This window comes from Thermobia domestica, chromosome 2, assembly GCF_964235325.1.
Source record: "Thermobia domestica chromosome 2, izTheDome1.hap1.1, whole genome shotgun sequence".
NCBI classification, from domain to species: domain Eukaryota; kingdom Metazoa; phylum Arthropoda; class Insecta; order Zygentoma; family Lepismatidae; genus Thermobia; species Thermobia domestica.
Window position 1 is genome coordinate 83,221,401 of NC_137455.1, and position 18,950 is coordinate 83,240,350.

The 18,950-nt window shown below is 34.7% G+C and overlaps 1 protein-coding gene across 2 annotated transcripts in view; it reads right to left on the reverse strand.

The window, feature by feature from the left end:
* Positions 1-18,950, reverse strand: part of yl (Putative vitellogenin receptor yl) — a 129,381-nt gene that overhangs the window by 12,179 nt on the left and 98,252 nt on the right. For both annotated transcript variants that reach the window (XM_081743301.1, XM_081743309.1), the window contains exons 26-31: positions 18,331-18,441; positions 11,197-11,439; positions 9,712-9,864; positions 6,307-6,467; positions 5,017-5,105; positions 4,665-4,902 (exon numbers count right to left, since the gene is read on the reverse strand). In XM_081743301.1, coding sequence (XP_081599427.1) covers positions 4,665-4,902; positions 5,017-5,105; positions 6,307-6,467; positions 9,712-9,864; positions 11,197-11,439; positions 18,331-18,441 — 995 coding nt within the window. The remainder of the gene's footprint in view (positions 1-4,664; positions 4,903-5,016; positions 5,106-6,306; positions 6,468-9,711; positions 9,865-11,196; positions 11,440-18,330; positions 18,442-18,950) is intronic.

The following is an 18,950-nucleotide window of genomic DNA, read 5'->3' on the forward strand; positions in this document are numbered from 1 at the left end:
AAAAGTATTGAACTATTATTATATTGTAATTTACGTAACAGTTTTACTAACGAAAGACAAATTTAAAAATTTAGTTTTTAAACATTTTTCCAGTGAACCCAACATGTTGAGGTGCTTGATCATTCAAATTTATGGTGTTTCAAAGCAAGATGTTAGATTAATTTTACTAGTCTGTAGTCTAAGTCACCAAAAATATGTAAGAGTGCAGGGATGGATCGGGGGGCGATCACCGCCCTCCCAGAAGAGGAAACTTTCCTATATTATATAACAGTGGCGGCCGGTGGATTGTAGTTTCGGGTGTTGCAGTACGAACGATCGGAGACGGAAGATATAAACTAGACTCGTTGACTAATAAGCATAACTTTAGATGCAAATTATGTGACATGTGAAATCAACTAAAATCCTGTTTTTAAAAAATAACGCAAATCATTTTATCCTATTAGTTTCCTTATTTAAGTCTATTCTCTTCTTTGATTGGAGCAAATCTAATATATGCTGGTTGAACTCTGGTATTCTTATTATAAGGTCTTTTTCGATGGAATGCATAACAAATTGTAATAACCTTTCTTGGGATATTCAATTCCTTGAAAATTTCAATTCTTTTTTATGCGTAAAAAAAAAGTCTCCTTTTGCAGACGTCATAGGTACAGTTAATATTAATCTCAGAAGCTTTGTAGATTCACTAATTTATTTTTTTATTTATTTATATATATATACACACACACACATATATATCTATATATATCTATATCTATCTATATCTATATCTATCTATATCTATATCTATCTATATCTATATCTATCTATATCTATATCTATCTATCTATATATGGGCTTATTTTTTAGGCCTAACAACACATAAGCATTACCATAATAAATTATAAAACAATTCTGCAAAAGAATCATTAACCAAAATGTACCACTGGACACGTAGTTTAATGCCACACATGATTGTCACTGAAAATTACATCAATATAAACCCATATATATAATTTAGTAATATAAACGGATACTTAATATATTCCTGTAAAAGACATAAACGAACATAAAAAACCACAGCGAACAATACTTTATTTTTTTAATATGTTTACATATTGCCATTTCTAATTCACTTAACATATCCTGCCAATCTCCCAAGAGAAAAATAAAGATTTAGATTTTTACTGGTATGAATGACAGGTTTTAAACGGCCATCTTGGATTCAAGTTGGCTATAGATTTTCAATTAAGCTTTTGTTTACATTTTGACCCGCCGCCATTTTGCACAGGGTTGTTGTCGAGTCGAGACTTGCTTCATTTTCTTTCATTTTACAACAGCTTTCAAACCATGTGTAACTTAACCCTCCTAGACATTTGAAAATTTTGAGTTGAACCCCGTCTGGGACTCTGCGGGGGACCATGGGGCAAACTTTTTTATCCCAAAAAGTGTGTCCTTGAAAATGATGGGATACCTGTTCGCCGAGCTTTGAAATGAAATGAAATCTGAGTTTTACGTCCCACGGTTATGCCGGTTAGGCTAAATGAGACGGTGATGATGAGTAATGAATGAAATGGTGGAATGAAGAAAGTGGGAGGAAACGGGAGAACCCCGAGAAAACCCACGCATACGGTGTTTGTCCGCCACACTGTTCGCCGAGCTTTCCATTTACCTAACCATTTCCGAACAAATGACCCGGTTCGAACTATTCTGCAAACTTTGTAGTGTTTACCTCACAAAATATGTTGTAACTCACGACATTCCACCCGGTGGCACGTATAACTTTGGGATTAGACTAATTATAATATATCAAATGCAAACAATTCTCGTTCGGATCTCAGCGGAGCCACTTCATGACCCTCCCTTGTCAGTCATATTTAGGATGAATGAAAAAGCAACAGAAGCATCTTTCATGGTAAATTATAGGTTAGCATTGACTGGCGAAGCCCACACTATAGGTGAGAAACTGATAAAATCTTGAGCGATTGGCATGATTAACTAAATGATAAATGAAAAATCGGGTAAACAAATGTCTAATTCCACTTTCAAATGACAGTCGTTCGGCGTATTGGAGATATGGCAGGTTACATAAAGGAAGAGTTGAACCGTCGGCTTAAGTCATCTCCCTTAGTACTACAAATAGATGAGCCAACCAATGTAGCAAGTCTTTCTGTTCTAGTTGTGCTTGTACGTTACCATTATGAAGAAACTGTGGAAGAAGATATGCTATTATGTAAACTATCTAATGCTTCTGGGTCAGAAATTTTAGAATTATTAATGAGTATTTAGAAGAAGCCATGAGATAACTGCGTTGATGTTTACACTGATGGTACGAAGGCAATGGTAGGAAAAACAACTGTTACACGCTTAAAGGAAGTGGCGAAAAATTGCAAAATTAGTTATTGTATACTGCAAGATCATAAATATGCTGAAGTCCCTCAAAAGCGTCCTTGATGAAACTGTCACTACCATAAACTATCAAGTCAAGAGCACTAAATAAAAGGCTCCTCAAAATTACTTGCAACATCATGGGAAGCCTTCATCAATCCCTTCGAACTAAGATGAGGTAAGAGTTTTCTTCATCAATCACCACTTCGAGCTGGAAGAACGTTTGAGTGATCAACAGTAACTGTTTAGACTTGCACATCTAGCTGACATATTAGTGAAAAATGAGACCAATCTGTCCCTTCAAGGAAAGAACACAAATTTATTTACAGCCGAGGACAAAATCAGCTTTTAAGCTTTGAAGCAAAAGGATCACTAAGTGTGAATATGACATGTTTCCTGCATTGAAAGATTTCCTTGAGGAGAACGAAGGGAATCTCAGAATTCGATGACAAAAAAAAATTTGCAGCATACTGTATTTTCCAGAAAAAGAAAATGAATAACATCAACATCAGTGGTTGAAAAATCCATATGATACCCAAGGAAAGCTATCTCGCCTCATACGAATACTAGAAGCTAATAGACTTTAATAGACTATGTCCGATTCATTCCTTCAAAAAGCTGGTATTGACACTACTGGTGCCAATTGAGAAAAGAATACTCGGGGTTATCGAAGAAAAGTTCGAGGCATTACTTCCTTTTGTAAATACCTATTTATGTGAAACTGGATTTTCTACGTATGCGTCCACCTAAAGCAAATACCGAAACAGACTGGATGCGGAACCAGATATGAGACCATCTTTCCGCTATAAAACCTGATATTAGAGAACTCTGCAGGCGCAAGAAACAACGCACTCCTCTCACTGAAGTCTCAGCACATGTGATATGTTTTGTATGAAAAATAATCCTCCTATCACATTTCAGAAATTGTTTTCGTAAACACTTCAAAATATTAAAATACTGTAAGTATGATCATTTTTACACTTTTACATGCACGTGAGCTCATGTGCATGTAAAAGTGATCACATTTGCAGTAATTTAAATTTATTGCATTTTAAAATAGTAGTGTGATGCTAACTTACATAATACCAAATCTAAAAAGTGATTTGTTCAATGATAGTGCATAATAAATTGCATTACTATTATAAATTGTCGAATTAATACGGTACTATTTTCGTGGGTTCCGCCATTTTATTTTGGACGTGAAAGGGTTCCATGAATGAAAGTTTGAGGAAGTCTGGACCAAATATATTTTGGATGTATGATAAGACATATTTTAGCAACTTTTTTGACAAGTGTGATTTGAGCCACAAGTTGCACAAGTTTATTAAACCCCTTTTCTTAGTAGTGGATCCAGGGGGGGGTGACGATCTCCTCACCAGAAGAGGAAACTATTTTATATGTAAATAAAACCAATCCCAGAATTTGGAGCTCTTAAAACTAGCTCTAAGTAGCAGTATTACAACCCACCGCCCCCCCCCAAAGTCCGTCCTGGATCCGCCCCTGCCTTCTCCCATATTTTTTTCGTTGCTTTTAGAAGTATATTATGGTCCACGCAGTTAAATGCCTTAAGTCACGTTGTACACTTACTGGCTATCCTACTTTCTACTTCAGTATAAAAATTTAGTGGCGACCAGTGGCGTATTTACGATTTTGTTTCGGGGTTGGTGGGCTTTGCTAACTTTGTTCCTAGAAATGTGAAAATTCTGCAAGATATTTCATTTACTTTAATATAGTAAAAAATTTCGGGGTGCTTAAGCCCCCCTTAAATATGCCACTGGTGGCGACTCTTGAGAAGTCTAACGATGTATCTACTTAAATATACTAATTCAACCGGTCGAATTTGCACATTTCATTAATATTTATTTAATCATAAATGTGAGTTCTCAACGATTTTTGATACGTTATGTAGATCTTATTGTTTACATAAATTCATGTTTCACACTCACTACAAATAAGGTCAAAGAAAAGCAATAAATGAATTATTGTCTTAAGGTGTTTATGTCTAATTTATTTTCACTGTTTTTGTAAGCATTTAGTTTTGACCCGAGTTCTTGACTAATAAGTAACAGAATCCAGACGAAACTAGTCGTCTAAGTGGTTGGGGAAACTGCTCGCATTAGGAATATAATGCATAGAGTTAGCTGGAAAACTAAGCGAACTTTTGCGAAAGCCAAGAGAAATTAAATTTTTGAGTTTTACGTCCCACGGTTATGTCAGCTAGGCTAAAGGAGACGGTATAGTTATGGTTTGCTGAAACAGGACAATAGGACAATTACGAATGGTAATATCAAAATAGTTACCTGTTTTTCAATAATCACTTTCCTATCTGCACCATTAGTAGATACTCGTTCTATTTTTCCAAGATGTTGATCTGTCCAATACAGATGCCCCTTTACAACATCTAACGTTAAGCCACTTACAACCACCATCTTTCCAGAAACTAAAACCTTTGGCTTACTGCCGTCCATTTCAGACACCCATATTTCACTAACAGGATCCCGGAACATCCATGAACTGTATTGGCTCCAATAGAGTAAGCTGAAAGTGAGAAGTGAAGCTTTACTATATATTTAAACCATTCACAGATCTACAGACAATTTACATAACTTATGTTAATACCGTTCCCTTAAAGCAAACAAGTTAAAAACTCACCCTGAAGAAACATCTAATGTCATGCTGGTTACCATACTGGCTGTTGTGTTAAGTAGCTCGGCACACTTCATTACATCGAAACTGCATACCTGAAAAAAAAAAAAATAAATAAAATAATAAACTTATATTAATTCAAACTACCAGGTCTCATTTAAGATAAGCAAAGACTAGGATGATTGTCTTAAAGCCCTCTTTACTCATGAACAAAGTTTTGCCTTAGTGAATATTTGCACATCATTATTACTATTACAGTTTCTATATATTTTTCGATGTACTTTTATAAATTATGAACGTACACTAACTTTTTGCTTGTATTGTTTGTGTAAGCTCCACTGAGATTCTACATACATTAAGATTAATAATACTAATAACAATGATTATAGCCTGAAGAAACTGCCAGAAAGATTTAAAGGAGAAACTTTTTCATTCATATAAATCTACAGAAGAGAATAATACTTGATTATAGTTTCAATTCTGAGATTAAAGAATAAGTTCGACCAGCCAGGAAATAAGCAAGCTGTAATGATTAAAAATGTTAGTAATGAGGGAAAACTGCGGTTAGATTTTTTTTAATTCTTAGGAACAAAGAAAAAAAGTATAAAGGACGCTGTAGTTGCTTTCCGCAAAATGAGCCTTGAAGAAAGATAAGTTTTAAATGTGGGTACGGTTCTCCAACTGCTGTTGGATTTACAAAGTTCAAACTGTGCACCAGAAAGTAGTTTCAGTGCTCTTCATTGCTTGAAAACATTTGCGTTCTACTATTATTCATGAAAAGAATCTTGTGGCAGTTATACTTGGGAAGGTTTCTTTAGAGTCTTAAGGAAACTTCTGAAATTTGGGTTTCGAAAAATGACTAGGACAGTATGGTGGTAGCCACTGAGAAATGAATGGAAACAAATGATTACGTTGTTCTTGTAATAAGCCCTGGAATTGGTACGTACTTTCAGGACAACCCTAGGATTTCATTTCGGCGGGGAAAGAGGGGTGGGGCAATATTCTTGTCAAAAAGTTTTCTTAGAGTATTTTTTTAATACAATATTTTTTATATTTTTCGAATTTCCAGGGGTAGAGAGGATAGATCTCTCAACTTCCTTATAAGAGACTTTCTCTACATGAGTTAGAAGGAATCAAATTTATATCAAAACTAACCAAATCATAGTGAGCAATTAAAAATAACCTGTGTATTTGAAATTTAGGATTCCACCCCACCCATATTTAAAAAGTAAACGACCCGAGTGACTACTACCATTTACTTTAGATAGTAGTTGTTCACTTTGATAGAATCCTTACCTTAATAGTGGAGATTCTTCGAGTTTCATATACTTTTCTGTCTACAAAATACAAGTTTCCTGTAATCCAATCCAGAACCAAAATTCTTGGATTTCCAACTTCTTCAATAGTCACTTTTTTCTTTGCATCTAACGACATTTTGCTAATGGAACCTGTAACATCTAGACGCAAGAAATAGTTTCAGTTTTGAGCTAATTAGTGTTAGTAATTAGGAAGAATTAATATACATCATAGGGATGTACAATGCAACTTGAAATGCCCTTGTACCTTTTAATCTAAGGTTTTTAGAATGCAAAAATTGACAAGGGTATATTAACGTACTCTAATGCCACCAGATTAATGTTGCCAAGTCAGTTATTTTTTCAAATGTCACTACGTCAAATTATTACATTGTCAAATTATGTTTTAAATCTACATGTTACAATATCTCATTTATTATTTACAGCTACAAACTAAAGATACAACAATACCAACCTAACTGGAAGTCTTTACAACAATAACTGAGATGGAAAAGGTAATGTACATCCAAAGGTAAAGTATCGATTATAAGACATATTTCGAATAAAAGTTACAATAGATTGAACATTTGCATATATGTAAGTTATTTCGAGAAAGTGAATAGATAAGTATCAGATCTAAGGACTTTATAGTTTCCAATAGACTGAAAAATACAGATTTTTGTTGGCTACTAGTGTACTACGCGAAGTTTTAGACTAAGAGAAGGTTACCTAACAAATATTTTCTCACGTTTATATTTAGCGTCGAAGATTTTCCATATAAATTAATTTTTGAAAACTGTTTTACACCTAATAATTATTTAGGGTAAAAAGTGAGGACATCCTGGTTTATTGGAACAAGGAGAGTGGATCTCTTCTTCCCCGGAAGATATAGTTCAGTTTCATATCATTCCCTAAATGGTTCCAATGCTTAAATTTTGCACGGTCAACAGAAATATCTGATGGGTTAAAGCACTAGTAGCATGTGCTGCAAAGGAATAAAAATAAAAATAAAAAAAAACTTTACTAGAAGTCAATGACGCTATACAAGAAGCGAACAGAGCAACGCCTAAACTATGTATAAAGTGCATGTAAGTTAGTGTTTTATAATGCCTTGGAAGCAAATACGAAAAAAAGGTAAGTAGCTTCGCTCCAAATTAGTTTGTGGGGGGAAGGGGGAACACGATGCACAATGAACACCCTAATCTGGTGCGAGGAGCTCTTAGTTCGATCCTAGCCCTGAATTTGGAGAAAATTATGTCCCTGAGTTCCCAGTTTCCTCCCACATCATTCTAGCAAGTCTTCCATAACCATTCACTTTCATTAATCTATCTCCTTTAACCTAAAGAGCATAACAATGAGAAACTAGATATTTTCTGCTTTTGAAAATATTTCCTTTTAAGTCCTCTACCTTTCGTATTTTGCATGATTCAATACTTTAAATTTTGAGAAGAACCAGTTAGATTTGAAGAAATTCGTAATTGTTAAAATAGCAAGTAATACTTTCGACAAAGAGAGACTTTCAAATTTTTAGGTTCAACAGACTAAAATAATATCTACAAAAAAGTCTACTGTAAGGTAATTAGTGTTATTGTACAAACTATATTAGCGAATTTAGTCTAAGAATTTGAAGTCTGAAATATATAAAACTATGATTATACATGGTGTATGGTTGCGAAACAGTTTCTTTGAGGGAAAAATGCCATCCAAGCATTGGAAAATGAAATTCCGAGGCGAGTCAAAGAGAAACGGGAATGGGGAATAGAGGAAACTTACCGAGGAACTGCGTAACCTATATGATTTAGCTAACCTTGTTAGCTTTATTAAATCTAGGAGAGTGATGGGCAGGTTAAGAAGTATGAACGCTTTTAGAATTTTAACCAGAAACTCAGTTGGAAAAAGATTAGGAAGGCCTAAGCGCAGACGAGAGGACAATATGATGGATCTCGGATAATTTGGAATACAAAGTAGGAACTAGTTTCATAGGGCATAGTGTTAGTTAATTTGAAAGTACAAATTAATGAAAAAAAAAACTTTTCAACTGCAATTGACACCGGAATTACTCTAGGTTTGTGCACAGTCCGATAATTATATGAGTGATTCTATTGTGGAGAAAGATATTAGAAAGAATTATTATATGGTAACAAGATGTTATCAGTCTACAAACTGGCAACATTGCATCACTGCATGCTAAGCATGACAAACTGACGTCATATTCAGCCTAAAGAGGGAAACTTGTCACGGTAGCGTCATGCAGCAGCGAGCAATCACCAAATTCAGTTTGAAACCCTGCAAAAGTGCAAAGACTGGAAATCATGCGATAAGTTTATGGGAACACTCATTTGTCTCGTGCATCAATATTCAGATCTTATGAACAATTTTAAGAGTGTGTGGAATCAACGGAAGAAGCAAAATATGGTAGTTCAATTTCAATGCGTACAGAAAACCGTCGCAAAAAATATGAGTGTCTTACAGAAGATCGTTGTGTGACACTTCGCAGAGGATTTGGTGTAAGCCGGGAAACGATTAGTCACATCTTATTGCAAGATTTCTTAAGCACTCCTTAGACAATTCACATCTTAGGAAAGAAAACTTATCTCTGTTTATGTCCCATTCGTTGTGTGACCAACAAAAAGATAAGTGCACGGGACATCCTTTAAATTGTTCAAAAGAATAGAAATTTTATAAATTCCATTGTTGTGGAGGACGGAACATTGTGTTTTCGCTATGATCCAATAAAATGCCAACGTGCTGAATGGAAGTCATCAGCATCTCCAAGAAAAAAGTTACTTTGCAAAGGTTGAAAGTGAAGGCAATGCTGTTTTGTTTTTGCAAGAGTAAAGAAATAATTCATTATGAATTTCTTCCAGAGTGATAGTCTCTGCAAATTATTATGCGAATGTTTTGGAATGTTTATGGAAAAGGATTCAACGTGTGCGGCCTCAGTACTTAGCTTTTTCGTTTCTGCTTCATAACGCTCCCGTTTACCAGCAAAGTTATAGAGTAGGTTTTGACCCGAAAGCACGTATGCATGCTCAATAACCCTCTACTCACTTGATTTATCCCTTGTGACTATTTTCTGTTTCCCAATGGAACAACTGGAGTTACTGATGCAAGTAGGACTGATTATCTCAAGATATCCAAAGGACTGACTTAACTCTTCGGAACATACCACAAACTGATGTGCAAAGGTTGTTCCAGTCATCACCTAGTTTGTGCCACCTGTTGTATTGACTGAGTAGGAATGTATTTTGAAGAAAGTACCATTCAATAAAAATCAGTCAATTGTCGCACTGCGTATTTAGTACCAAGTGGCATTGCACAAAAATAAGTTCTGGATCAAATTATTTTCTAATGGTATAGTAGATTATGCGAATTCAATTTATAATTTACTGGGGGAAGTTCTTACCTGTGCTCCAGTACACTTCTTCCTTCTCAGAATCTACATCCAATCCAGAGACAGGAATTCCAGCATTCCAGAGAACCACATGCAAGTAACCGATGTCTAAAGAAGTTTCACGGATTTGGTCTCCAGTATTGAACAAAAGTTTTGGACGTGGACCTGTATAAAAGCAATGTTTAAAATTTACAAGATAATTGATTCTACTCAGTATTGCATTCATTTTCAGGAGAATGTAGAAATTTTGTATGTCCACTAGCGTGGCATTCATTTTCTCCTGTAACACTGCATGCACTGCACCTAAATACAGTTTTGTTGCACATCCGCAAGACGTCAGAGCACGTTATCCGATCACTGGATTCACATTAAAACTACAAATTATTTTAACTTCATATTTTAATAATAATAATTCCATTGTGCAAATTTAATTCCACTTGATAAAATGAAGCTTCTTACATATTTATTGAGCCAAACCAGAAATCAATATATTAAAATTCTTGTTATCACTAAAATACCAAAATTTGTAACTATAGAAGGTGGAAGTGAATTCTCTCAGTCTATAATGCTGTACTTCGACACTTTCTTGTATGATGCCGAGAAAGAATAAAGAATTTTTTCAATGTTTGAATCCTAGCTGAGAAGTAGATTAACTTTGCAAGAGAACATCCCATTTCACGAAACTAAACCTTTAGAGATTTTAGAAATAGGACAACTAGAAATATTCAAATTTTTATTTTTAATTAAACTCAGAGAAGGACAAAGGAGGCAAGTAACTTAAGTAAAAAATTAAAAAGGAAATAAATTTCTTTTTGAAGTTTAATTTTAAATTTCCATTTAGAATTTTTTTAGTTCTTATTTCAAACCTAAACTTTTTCCAGAGAAAAGCATTTTCAAAGTTTTTCTGCATATCTACCAGAAATTTTTGGTATCTGTCACTATCGGGATTTCAAAGTAATATCTTTCAGAGAAAGAAGCTTAGAGCTTTCAAGTTTAAACTATAAAGTATCTTTTTGGTTTTGGGAGGAGTCCATTTGATTTACTTTATATTATATCGTAATTGATTGAACTACCCTGATCTTAAGCCTTTCTCGCTGGTTAAGTCAATTAAGTTCAGATTCTTAACGTCCTTTCTAAGATACTAACGATTAGGAGCTCTGCTCCAATTTTAATTTTCGTATTTAAATAAGTTTAATTTGTTTTTTTCATTTGTGTTAAAAATTGTATAATCACCTTATAATTTCTTCCGGAAACTGACAATAACGATAAGTCTTTTTAGTGAGATTTTTCCTTAAATATTGCTCAGATTCACTTTCCGAAACTCAAAGGGAGAAACACAAATTTATTCCTTTAAAAACTGGTTTTCTAGTCCTACATTTTTTTATACTAAAATTTTATGTAGTAGGTGTAGGTATTTGTATCTGAAAGTCAATATATTTAAAACATAAGGTTATACTCATAGTAAAGCAATAGAATAATCAAATATTAGTTACCTACCTGTAGACTTGCATGATCTTCTGTCAGGTCTAAGAATATAGTTTTTGGTACAAGAACAAATGAAACTTCCCTTTGTGTTGCTGCAGTATTGTGAGCATACATTATCGTCCATACACTCGTCGATGTCATTACAGCGTCTTCCATCTCCGTCCAAATTAAAGCCAGCTGTACAAGAACACTTAGGCCCTGACGGGGTTGGGTGGCATATACCTTCGCACGGATGCTCTATCGAGCACGCTGTGTCTGGAAGACAGAAAAAAAGGTGTGATATAGTATACATAATTGAAACTTACAGCTTTAAATTTTCAGTCAAACTAAAAAGTTCTGTGATTATGAATATATGGCAAATTACATTTAATAAGGTAACTTGGGGGAATAACGCCACCTTAAGATTCTTTGATTTTTCACACTATTATGTGAACATTTAGAAAAGTGGAAAAGGCTTTCAGCAATAGAATAGTCTTTGCACTATTCAAGAAAAAAATATCGTCTCACCCTTTGCAATAATAAACTGTGAGGAAGCCATTTTGTGCAAGAAGACATTTTGGCGTTATTACCCACGTGTGTGGGTAATAACGCCAATAGTACCGGGGTAATAACGCCATGGAATTAATTTGTTACAACCTAAAGTACAACACGATATTAATTACTTGGCATACACATGAACATTATTTACTCTAAGATTAATTATAATAGATACTTAACTTGAAGGGAAATATTAAATAAAACGTAAAATGATTGAAAAATACAAAGAAACACTTACTTGTATTTTCATACAATGATTTACAAAATGATACCTGGTTCTTTATTGTTTATAACAGTTCATACTTTTTTTAATAAGTTTAGTTCAAACTTGAATGTTAAATAAATGAGGTGTGAATGAAATCGAGAAAACAAAAGAAACACAAACTAAATAAACATTGTAAATGAACATATAAGAAACTTTTAAAAAGGCCGAAATTGAATGAATTCATTCAAATTTTTCTAACAAGGAGAGACTGCAAACTGTGAAAGCTGGATTTAGTTCAAACTTTGTGAAATGGGTATTTTTGGTTTCACTAAGAATGGTGGTGATAGTTGTTAGATGCAGTGCTACTTTGTTATAGACGACTATCATCACCGTTCCAGAGACATCGAAATACCTATTTCGCAAAGTTTGAACTAAATTCAGCTCTCACGGTTGGGATCCTTTCCTTGTAGTGTAACGAAGGTTGCAAATAATGTAATGCAAATATTACGTTAGATAGGGTCTAATAATATAAGTTATTACACGTAGAAGTCATAAAGGTAGGTAAGTTATGAGTTTTTGCTTTCAAACTAGCATACACTTTGGACACAAATTTTTCTTTGTCATATTTGGTTAAGCCTACACATTCTTCGTGTACATATGTTGTACAAATAACACACATTCGCATGTCTATTATTCGATCTTCATCGCAAATTGGGCAATACCACGATTCGTCTTCCTGTCGTTTCTGCTTCTTTGTTAAAGTCGATTTCTTCATTACTGCTTGCTTCGATAAGTTTCCCTTGGACGTTGATGGCATATCATCCAAACTTTTTGAGGTCTGCATTTGTTTTCCTTTCGTATCTTTCCCAAGTTCTTTTGTAGGCTGAAAAAGGTTTCTTCGCACCACTGTGGCAACACTGTTTATGGCTTTTGCTGGTCGTTTACGGAGTGTTGATGTTTTAGGAGTTGGAAGTAAATCATAGAATGAAGTTGATGTTTCATCTTCATTTGCATCTTCTGGTTCCGCAGCTTCAAGATTTTCTTGTGCTGTAATCGGTCCTACCGTTGACGTGGAATGTCTTGAACCAGTAGCATCATTATCACTAGCAGCAGCATCATGCGGTAAATCAGAGCATTTGGATGAATCTGTCACGAGGCTAGGAGCAAATGCGTGGTCAGGAATAATATCTGGATGAAAGGGAAAAATACCCGTTGCACAAAACCCGGATTTTAAGTTTGAGGGTGTGGCAGCTTTGTCCCAAGCTCTACTGAAGATTGGTCCAAAACGTTGTTTGGTTATCCCACTTCCTGTATTTTGTTTGAGGAACAAACGGACTTCCTGGTCCCAGTAAGTTTCGAATGGACCAAACACAGATTTGTCCATGGGTTGCAATTCGTGTGTTGTTTGACTTGGTAAACAAAATCGCGTTATTCCATACCTCTCTGCAGCGTCTACAATCGAAACATCTAAATGACTTTTGGCACCATCAAAGATCATAAGACAGTTCTCGGCTGTTTTGTACAATCCGCGGCAAAAAACCTGCAACATGGGGATGTAAGTTTATTGTGAAACTACGCCTAACAGCACAGGGAATGAACATAACGTCTAAGTGTAACGAATCACGCCAGGATAAATCTCGGCCTCCTTCCGTGCACACTTATTTTGGAGCAAAAGACTTCGTCATTTCACAATAAACTTATATGCTCATGTTGCAGGTTTTTTGCCGCGGATTGTACCGAGAGAAATGGGCAAGCCATTCGATGAACATTTCACACGTCATACTGCCTTTCGGCGTCATACCTACTGCACTCCCGGCAGGTAAGTTATCCACCCATTCAGGCTTCATACGAACACCTCTGAATAAAATCATTGGAGGAATCATTTGTCCAATCGCATTACCACAAGCAACAATGGATACACTTTCATCGTGTTCTTGCCCTACGATATGAACATTTTTTGATCCTTTTTTTTGCATATACGTATGGTTCATGATGTAAATTTAGACGACACCCCTTTTCGTCCATATTGTAAATAAGCTCAGGTTTATTCATTACATTCAATTCCGTCATAACCTTCTCAAGCTTATTAAAATAATCTCCTACAACAACCCGATTCAGCTTCGCAGCTCTACCTGGATTCAGTTTCTGGCTTTTGGGTTTTGCAATTTCTGGATGCCGAGATAAGAACATATGCAACCAATCATATCCAGCACACTCTTTTTCGCGACTGAATCGATGCGCCACTTTATTTTGCTCACAAAACTTGTACACAGAACTTCTAATCACTTTTGAATTTAGAGGATACCCAATATCACACAACTTGATAATTCTTTCACACAAGGCGGCCTCCTGTTCTGAAGACAGAGTAGGCTTTGTTCCTAATTTTGTTCCTGTTGTGCCTTTCACAATATGATCTCTAAGTGTTCGTCTTGGTATTTTGTAAAGTCTTGCTGCTGCTGTGACAGACAATTAGTTTTCCTTCACTGATGTCAAGGCAGCTTCGAGTACCTCTTCGGGCCAAGCTGTACGCAGATTGCGTTTCTTGTATTTCCGTGGCATCTACAACATAAGACAGACGCAACACTAAGTATCACTATTTAGAATTTCGAATAATAGTAAAAAAACGTGGCGTTGTTACCCCGATTTGGAAAAGGCGTTATTGCCCCAACCATTCATGTTTCTCATTCGGAATGTGAATCACACATTGCACGAGAGGAAGATAATTAGTCGCCATTGTATTTACAAACTATAGGCTATGAACTATAAAAAAATACACAATATAAACTTAACTCGCACAATAAATGTCAGGACACTAACAACTTACCTTTCCAATTTTACAACAGACGTTGCCAACCTTCTCCTAACACACTCTTTCCACACTCACGCTCGACACAATGGCGCCTATAAACTGCAAACCCACCATGTGGTTTCAGCAGTAACGACACATGTACTGCATATGCCACCTAGCTGGTTGCTTGTAAACTGTGTGAGATACGGGCACATGGCGTTATTACCTCATTAGGCGTTATTCCCCCAAAACACCTTAGATTGTTTCTTAGGTACACTCATGTCCAAAATGATTGTCGCATGTCTATAAATATGGTGTTGTAGGAATATAATTTGATACCGAATTCGCCCGGTATTTCTTATAATGTTAGTTATGTGTATAATCGTCAAAGACATGCATGTGGCAAATTTCATGTCAAAAGAGCAGTAAATAAGAACAATAAAATAAAAATAAAACTTTCTTGTCCATTTACCAACATTTTGTTTTACTCATTCTAATTTTTGTATTTATAATTGTTTTCCTATGAAATTTACCACAAATATACATTTCCAGATTATACACATAGTATCAGTATTAAAAGTACCCTGCGAGATCATTATCAAATTATATTCTTACAAGAAGACAGTTATAGAGATGCGACAATCATTTTGGACATGAGTGTACATCAACACTTATTTTCGGATTTCAGTCACCCGATTTTACTCTTCTTCCATTAACACGAGATTAATGTAGCGCGCATATTGTGTCAATTTGAATGCTGTGATACTCAGGTTTTGATTATTCACACACAAAAGGAACAGCAAAGGTCCCAATACCGAACCATGTGATACACCATGAACAATGAATCTTACACTTGATAAAAATGGCTGAAGTTCTGTCCTTTTGACTGCAAATCAACTTCCTTATAATGTAAGATGATTTGGATTTAACCCATGTACAAGTTTTTTTCTTTTTTTAAATCAAAGGAAATACACTAATAAGTCTAGAAATATACCTATGCATGAATGCATATCTTAATAGGATCTAATCATTTCAATAAAGTTCAAGATACAGGTTTCTGTAGACTGAGAAATTCATACTGAGACTGTGTATCATGATATTTTGGAAAGAAAATTTAGTGTATACATTAATTTTTCTAGCCCTTTCCTTCACTGACATACAAAAAAATTTTGGCCTGTAATTTAATATTTTCGTGAATTCCTTTCTTAAATAGAGGTTTATTTTCGTAATATTTATCTTACTAGAATATTTACCTGTAAGAAGGGAGGAGTTTGCTAAGTGACAATGCTTTTACTATAAAACTGCATGACCTTTCCAACAAGTTTAGTAACTCATCTATACCTGATTTACAATTTTGAAGATTTTATAATTTTATTTTTGGCTAGTGGGTTCAGGAATAGTTTGTGCTGTTCCTTATTTAGATTGTCTCCTTTGTTAAAACGATCAAACCACATTTAGAAAATATTAAATGTTTTTACAATTTCAATAGGATGTGTAATACTCTTATCCCGTGTTTAATGATTTCTTAGACATATTTAGTTAATCTTTATATTTCACATAGCTTTAGTTTTGATTACACTTAGCTGAAGTTTTCATGCATAATTAGTTTTAGTATATTATTTGTAAATTTTTATGTGACATTTATATGCAGTTGTCCTTTGTTTATTCATACCGTTTATTTCTTCTGTGAAAATAAGTAACTCACTCGCTTTATTTCAAAAGTAAGCCCCCCCCTTTTTTTTGGTTCTTGTTATGCTTTAATTTGAGGAAATACTGATTCAAAACTAAATCTAATTGTTTCTGCTAACATCTCAAATTTACGCCAAACCAAATTACTTTTTAAGCTCAGTGAATTTAAATATTTTCTTAGTTAAATTTTCTTAGGTACTTAAAAGGAGTTCTATTTCATCTCTGTAGTTTATAATAGGAATGTTTTATCACCAGTACAAATAGGCCTAAATATAGCTTTTGTCAAATTGGAAATCAAATTTTAAAAAAATATATATCTTTAAAGATATTGGTAAAAATCCGTATTTTGCAATTAAATATTCGGGAAAATATCTAGAAATTCTGACAATTCTGTAATACAAGAATATTTAACAGCTTAGATCCAAGCAAAATATTAATCTGAAGAATTCTTTCGTAGAAGAAAGAATCGATACAGTTACACACATGCAAGTAATTATTTATTTAAAATTGAGTTTTCATTCAAACTGCTATTATCGTAGTTTTATTTATTCTCTTACCAAGGTGGCTAGTACGATTGCCATTTGTGCTAGTGTTTTAGAATTTCAGGTGAGGCACAGATTAGTACTTCGGATTTTGACGTTAATACAAAACGGAATCTATTGGTTAAAGTAGAATCCAAACATTACTAGTGGTTTAATGGGGCATGCATCTTCGAATTTTAGGATCACGCGAGTTGGGGCACTGGATTTTTCAGATTTAACACTTATTGTGTGCCAATGGAAGGGCTATTCGAGTGGATCTAGGAAGCCAAAAGGTGCTGGGAGTATTTGCTGACCACACAACCAATTGAACATGTTTCACCTGTGCAGAGAAGAGCCCTTCATAGGCAGGAATTAACTATTCAGTAAAGAAATATTTACCGAATAGATGGTTGCTTCTTACGAGCTACAAGTTTCTTATTTTAACTTTTGACACGATTGTAAATATGGAAAGTGCGTTTACTAAAAGCCTGTAGATAGTACAGAGATACTTTCTGATTTCAGGTAAATACGAACCCAAAAAAAAATTTATGCCTGGTAACTTTTTACTTAAGTGAGAATATACTTAAAGCCGCACTTCAAAACTTAATAGTACACTACTGAACATTACACAATTTACTCTTATTCCGTCCCGAGATCTATTTTTTCTTGTTCTCTCGTTCTAGAGGATTGTAATTTCTGTAACTACAGTTAGACGTACATATAGGAAGCGTTCTTGCTTTCAACACTTTCGGGTATAATGTGACCTATCGTGGTTGGAAAAGTAGAAGCTCACGTTATTCCTAAACAAGCATGGTTAATAGTGCTAATGCAAGAGCATAGAAAAATGTGCAGCTCACGCCTCATTATTAAACTTTAAGGATCAATGCTGTGTAACAACGTTATCAGGTAATAGAATATAAAGGCAGTTAAACATGCCAGAATTAAGTTAAATTATGACTAAAATACGTGGTGATTCAGCAGCTCGTAAACTCAAATGAAATCTTTCAGTTTAACGTCCCATGATTATGCCCTTTAGGCTAAAGGAGACTACGATTAAACGAATGACTGAAGAATTGGTGGAACGAGAAAGTGGAAGACAATATTTATCCACTACAAATTTACTTTGCTGGAGATCAAAACAGGAACTCCTCGCACCAGAAGTAAACGCTCTATCACTGAGCCAGCGTTCCCTTTTAACGTGACTTTCGAAACTATTCGTAGCGATTTAGAAGAGAAAAAAAAACATTAAACTGAAAGTACTGAAACCTTTAAGATCCATTCAAAATATAAAGTTGGGAAACTTAGGTATCATTCGGTTACAGTAATGTTATGTTCCATTTTTGATATATAGGTCAATTTTATGGCAATTTATCCTTAAGGATACATAAACTTAATTCAATACTTACTGCATTTTCCACCTTCATCTGATCCATCTGGACAATGTCTTATTTTATCACATACTTGGGAAAATGCAATGCATTCTCCCGACGAACAATGGAATTCATTACAAAATGTACCTGTAAAGTAATATGAAAGGTTTTATTTCCTGAACCAGATGAAGTAGGCTTTTCTGTATTTTATAATTCAGAATATTACATCACATAATACAGTATTTTACAATAATACGTAATTCGTTGAAAAAGAAGTGCAGGAAACTAATGTATTCTTAGACAAGTATAAAAATTATTAAAAAAAAAAAAAAACTAATCACGTATGTAGAGGTTCAATGATATACTCAGGCGAGTCATTTCAGATTTTGCTTGGGGGGCAAAACCCCTTGATAAGTAAAATTTCGTGTATTTCACTGATTTACTAGTATTTTATTGACAAAATCTATAGAAATCTCAAACTCAGGGGGGCAATTGCCCCTCCCTGCCCCCCTAAATGACGCCCCTGGATATACATTCGAGATCTCGGACATGAGATCTGCCTTCTATGTCTATTATCCAATTACTAATGACATTGATCACAGGCACAGGTATAGTGTGTTCAGAGGTGAGTCCAGCTCCAATCAACATGATAGATC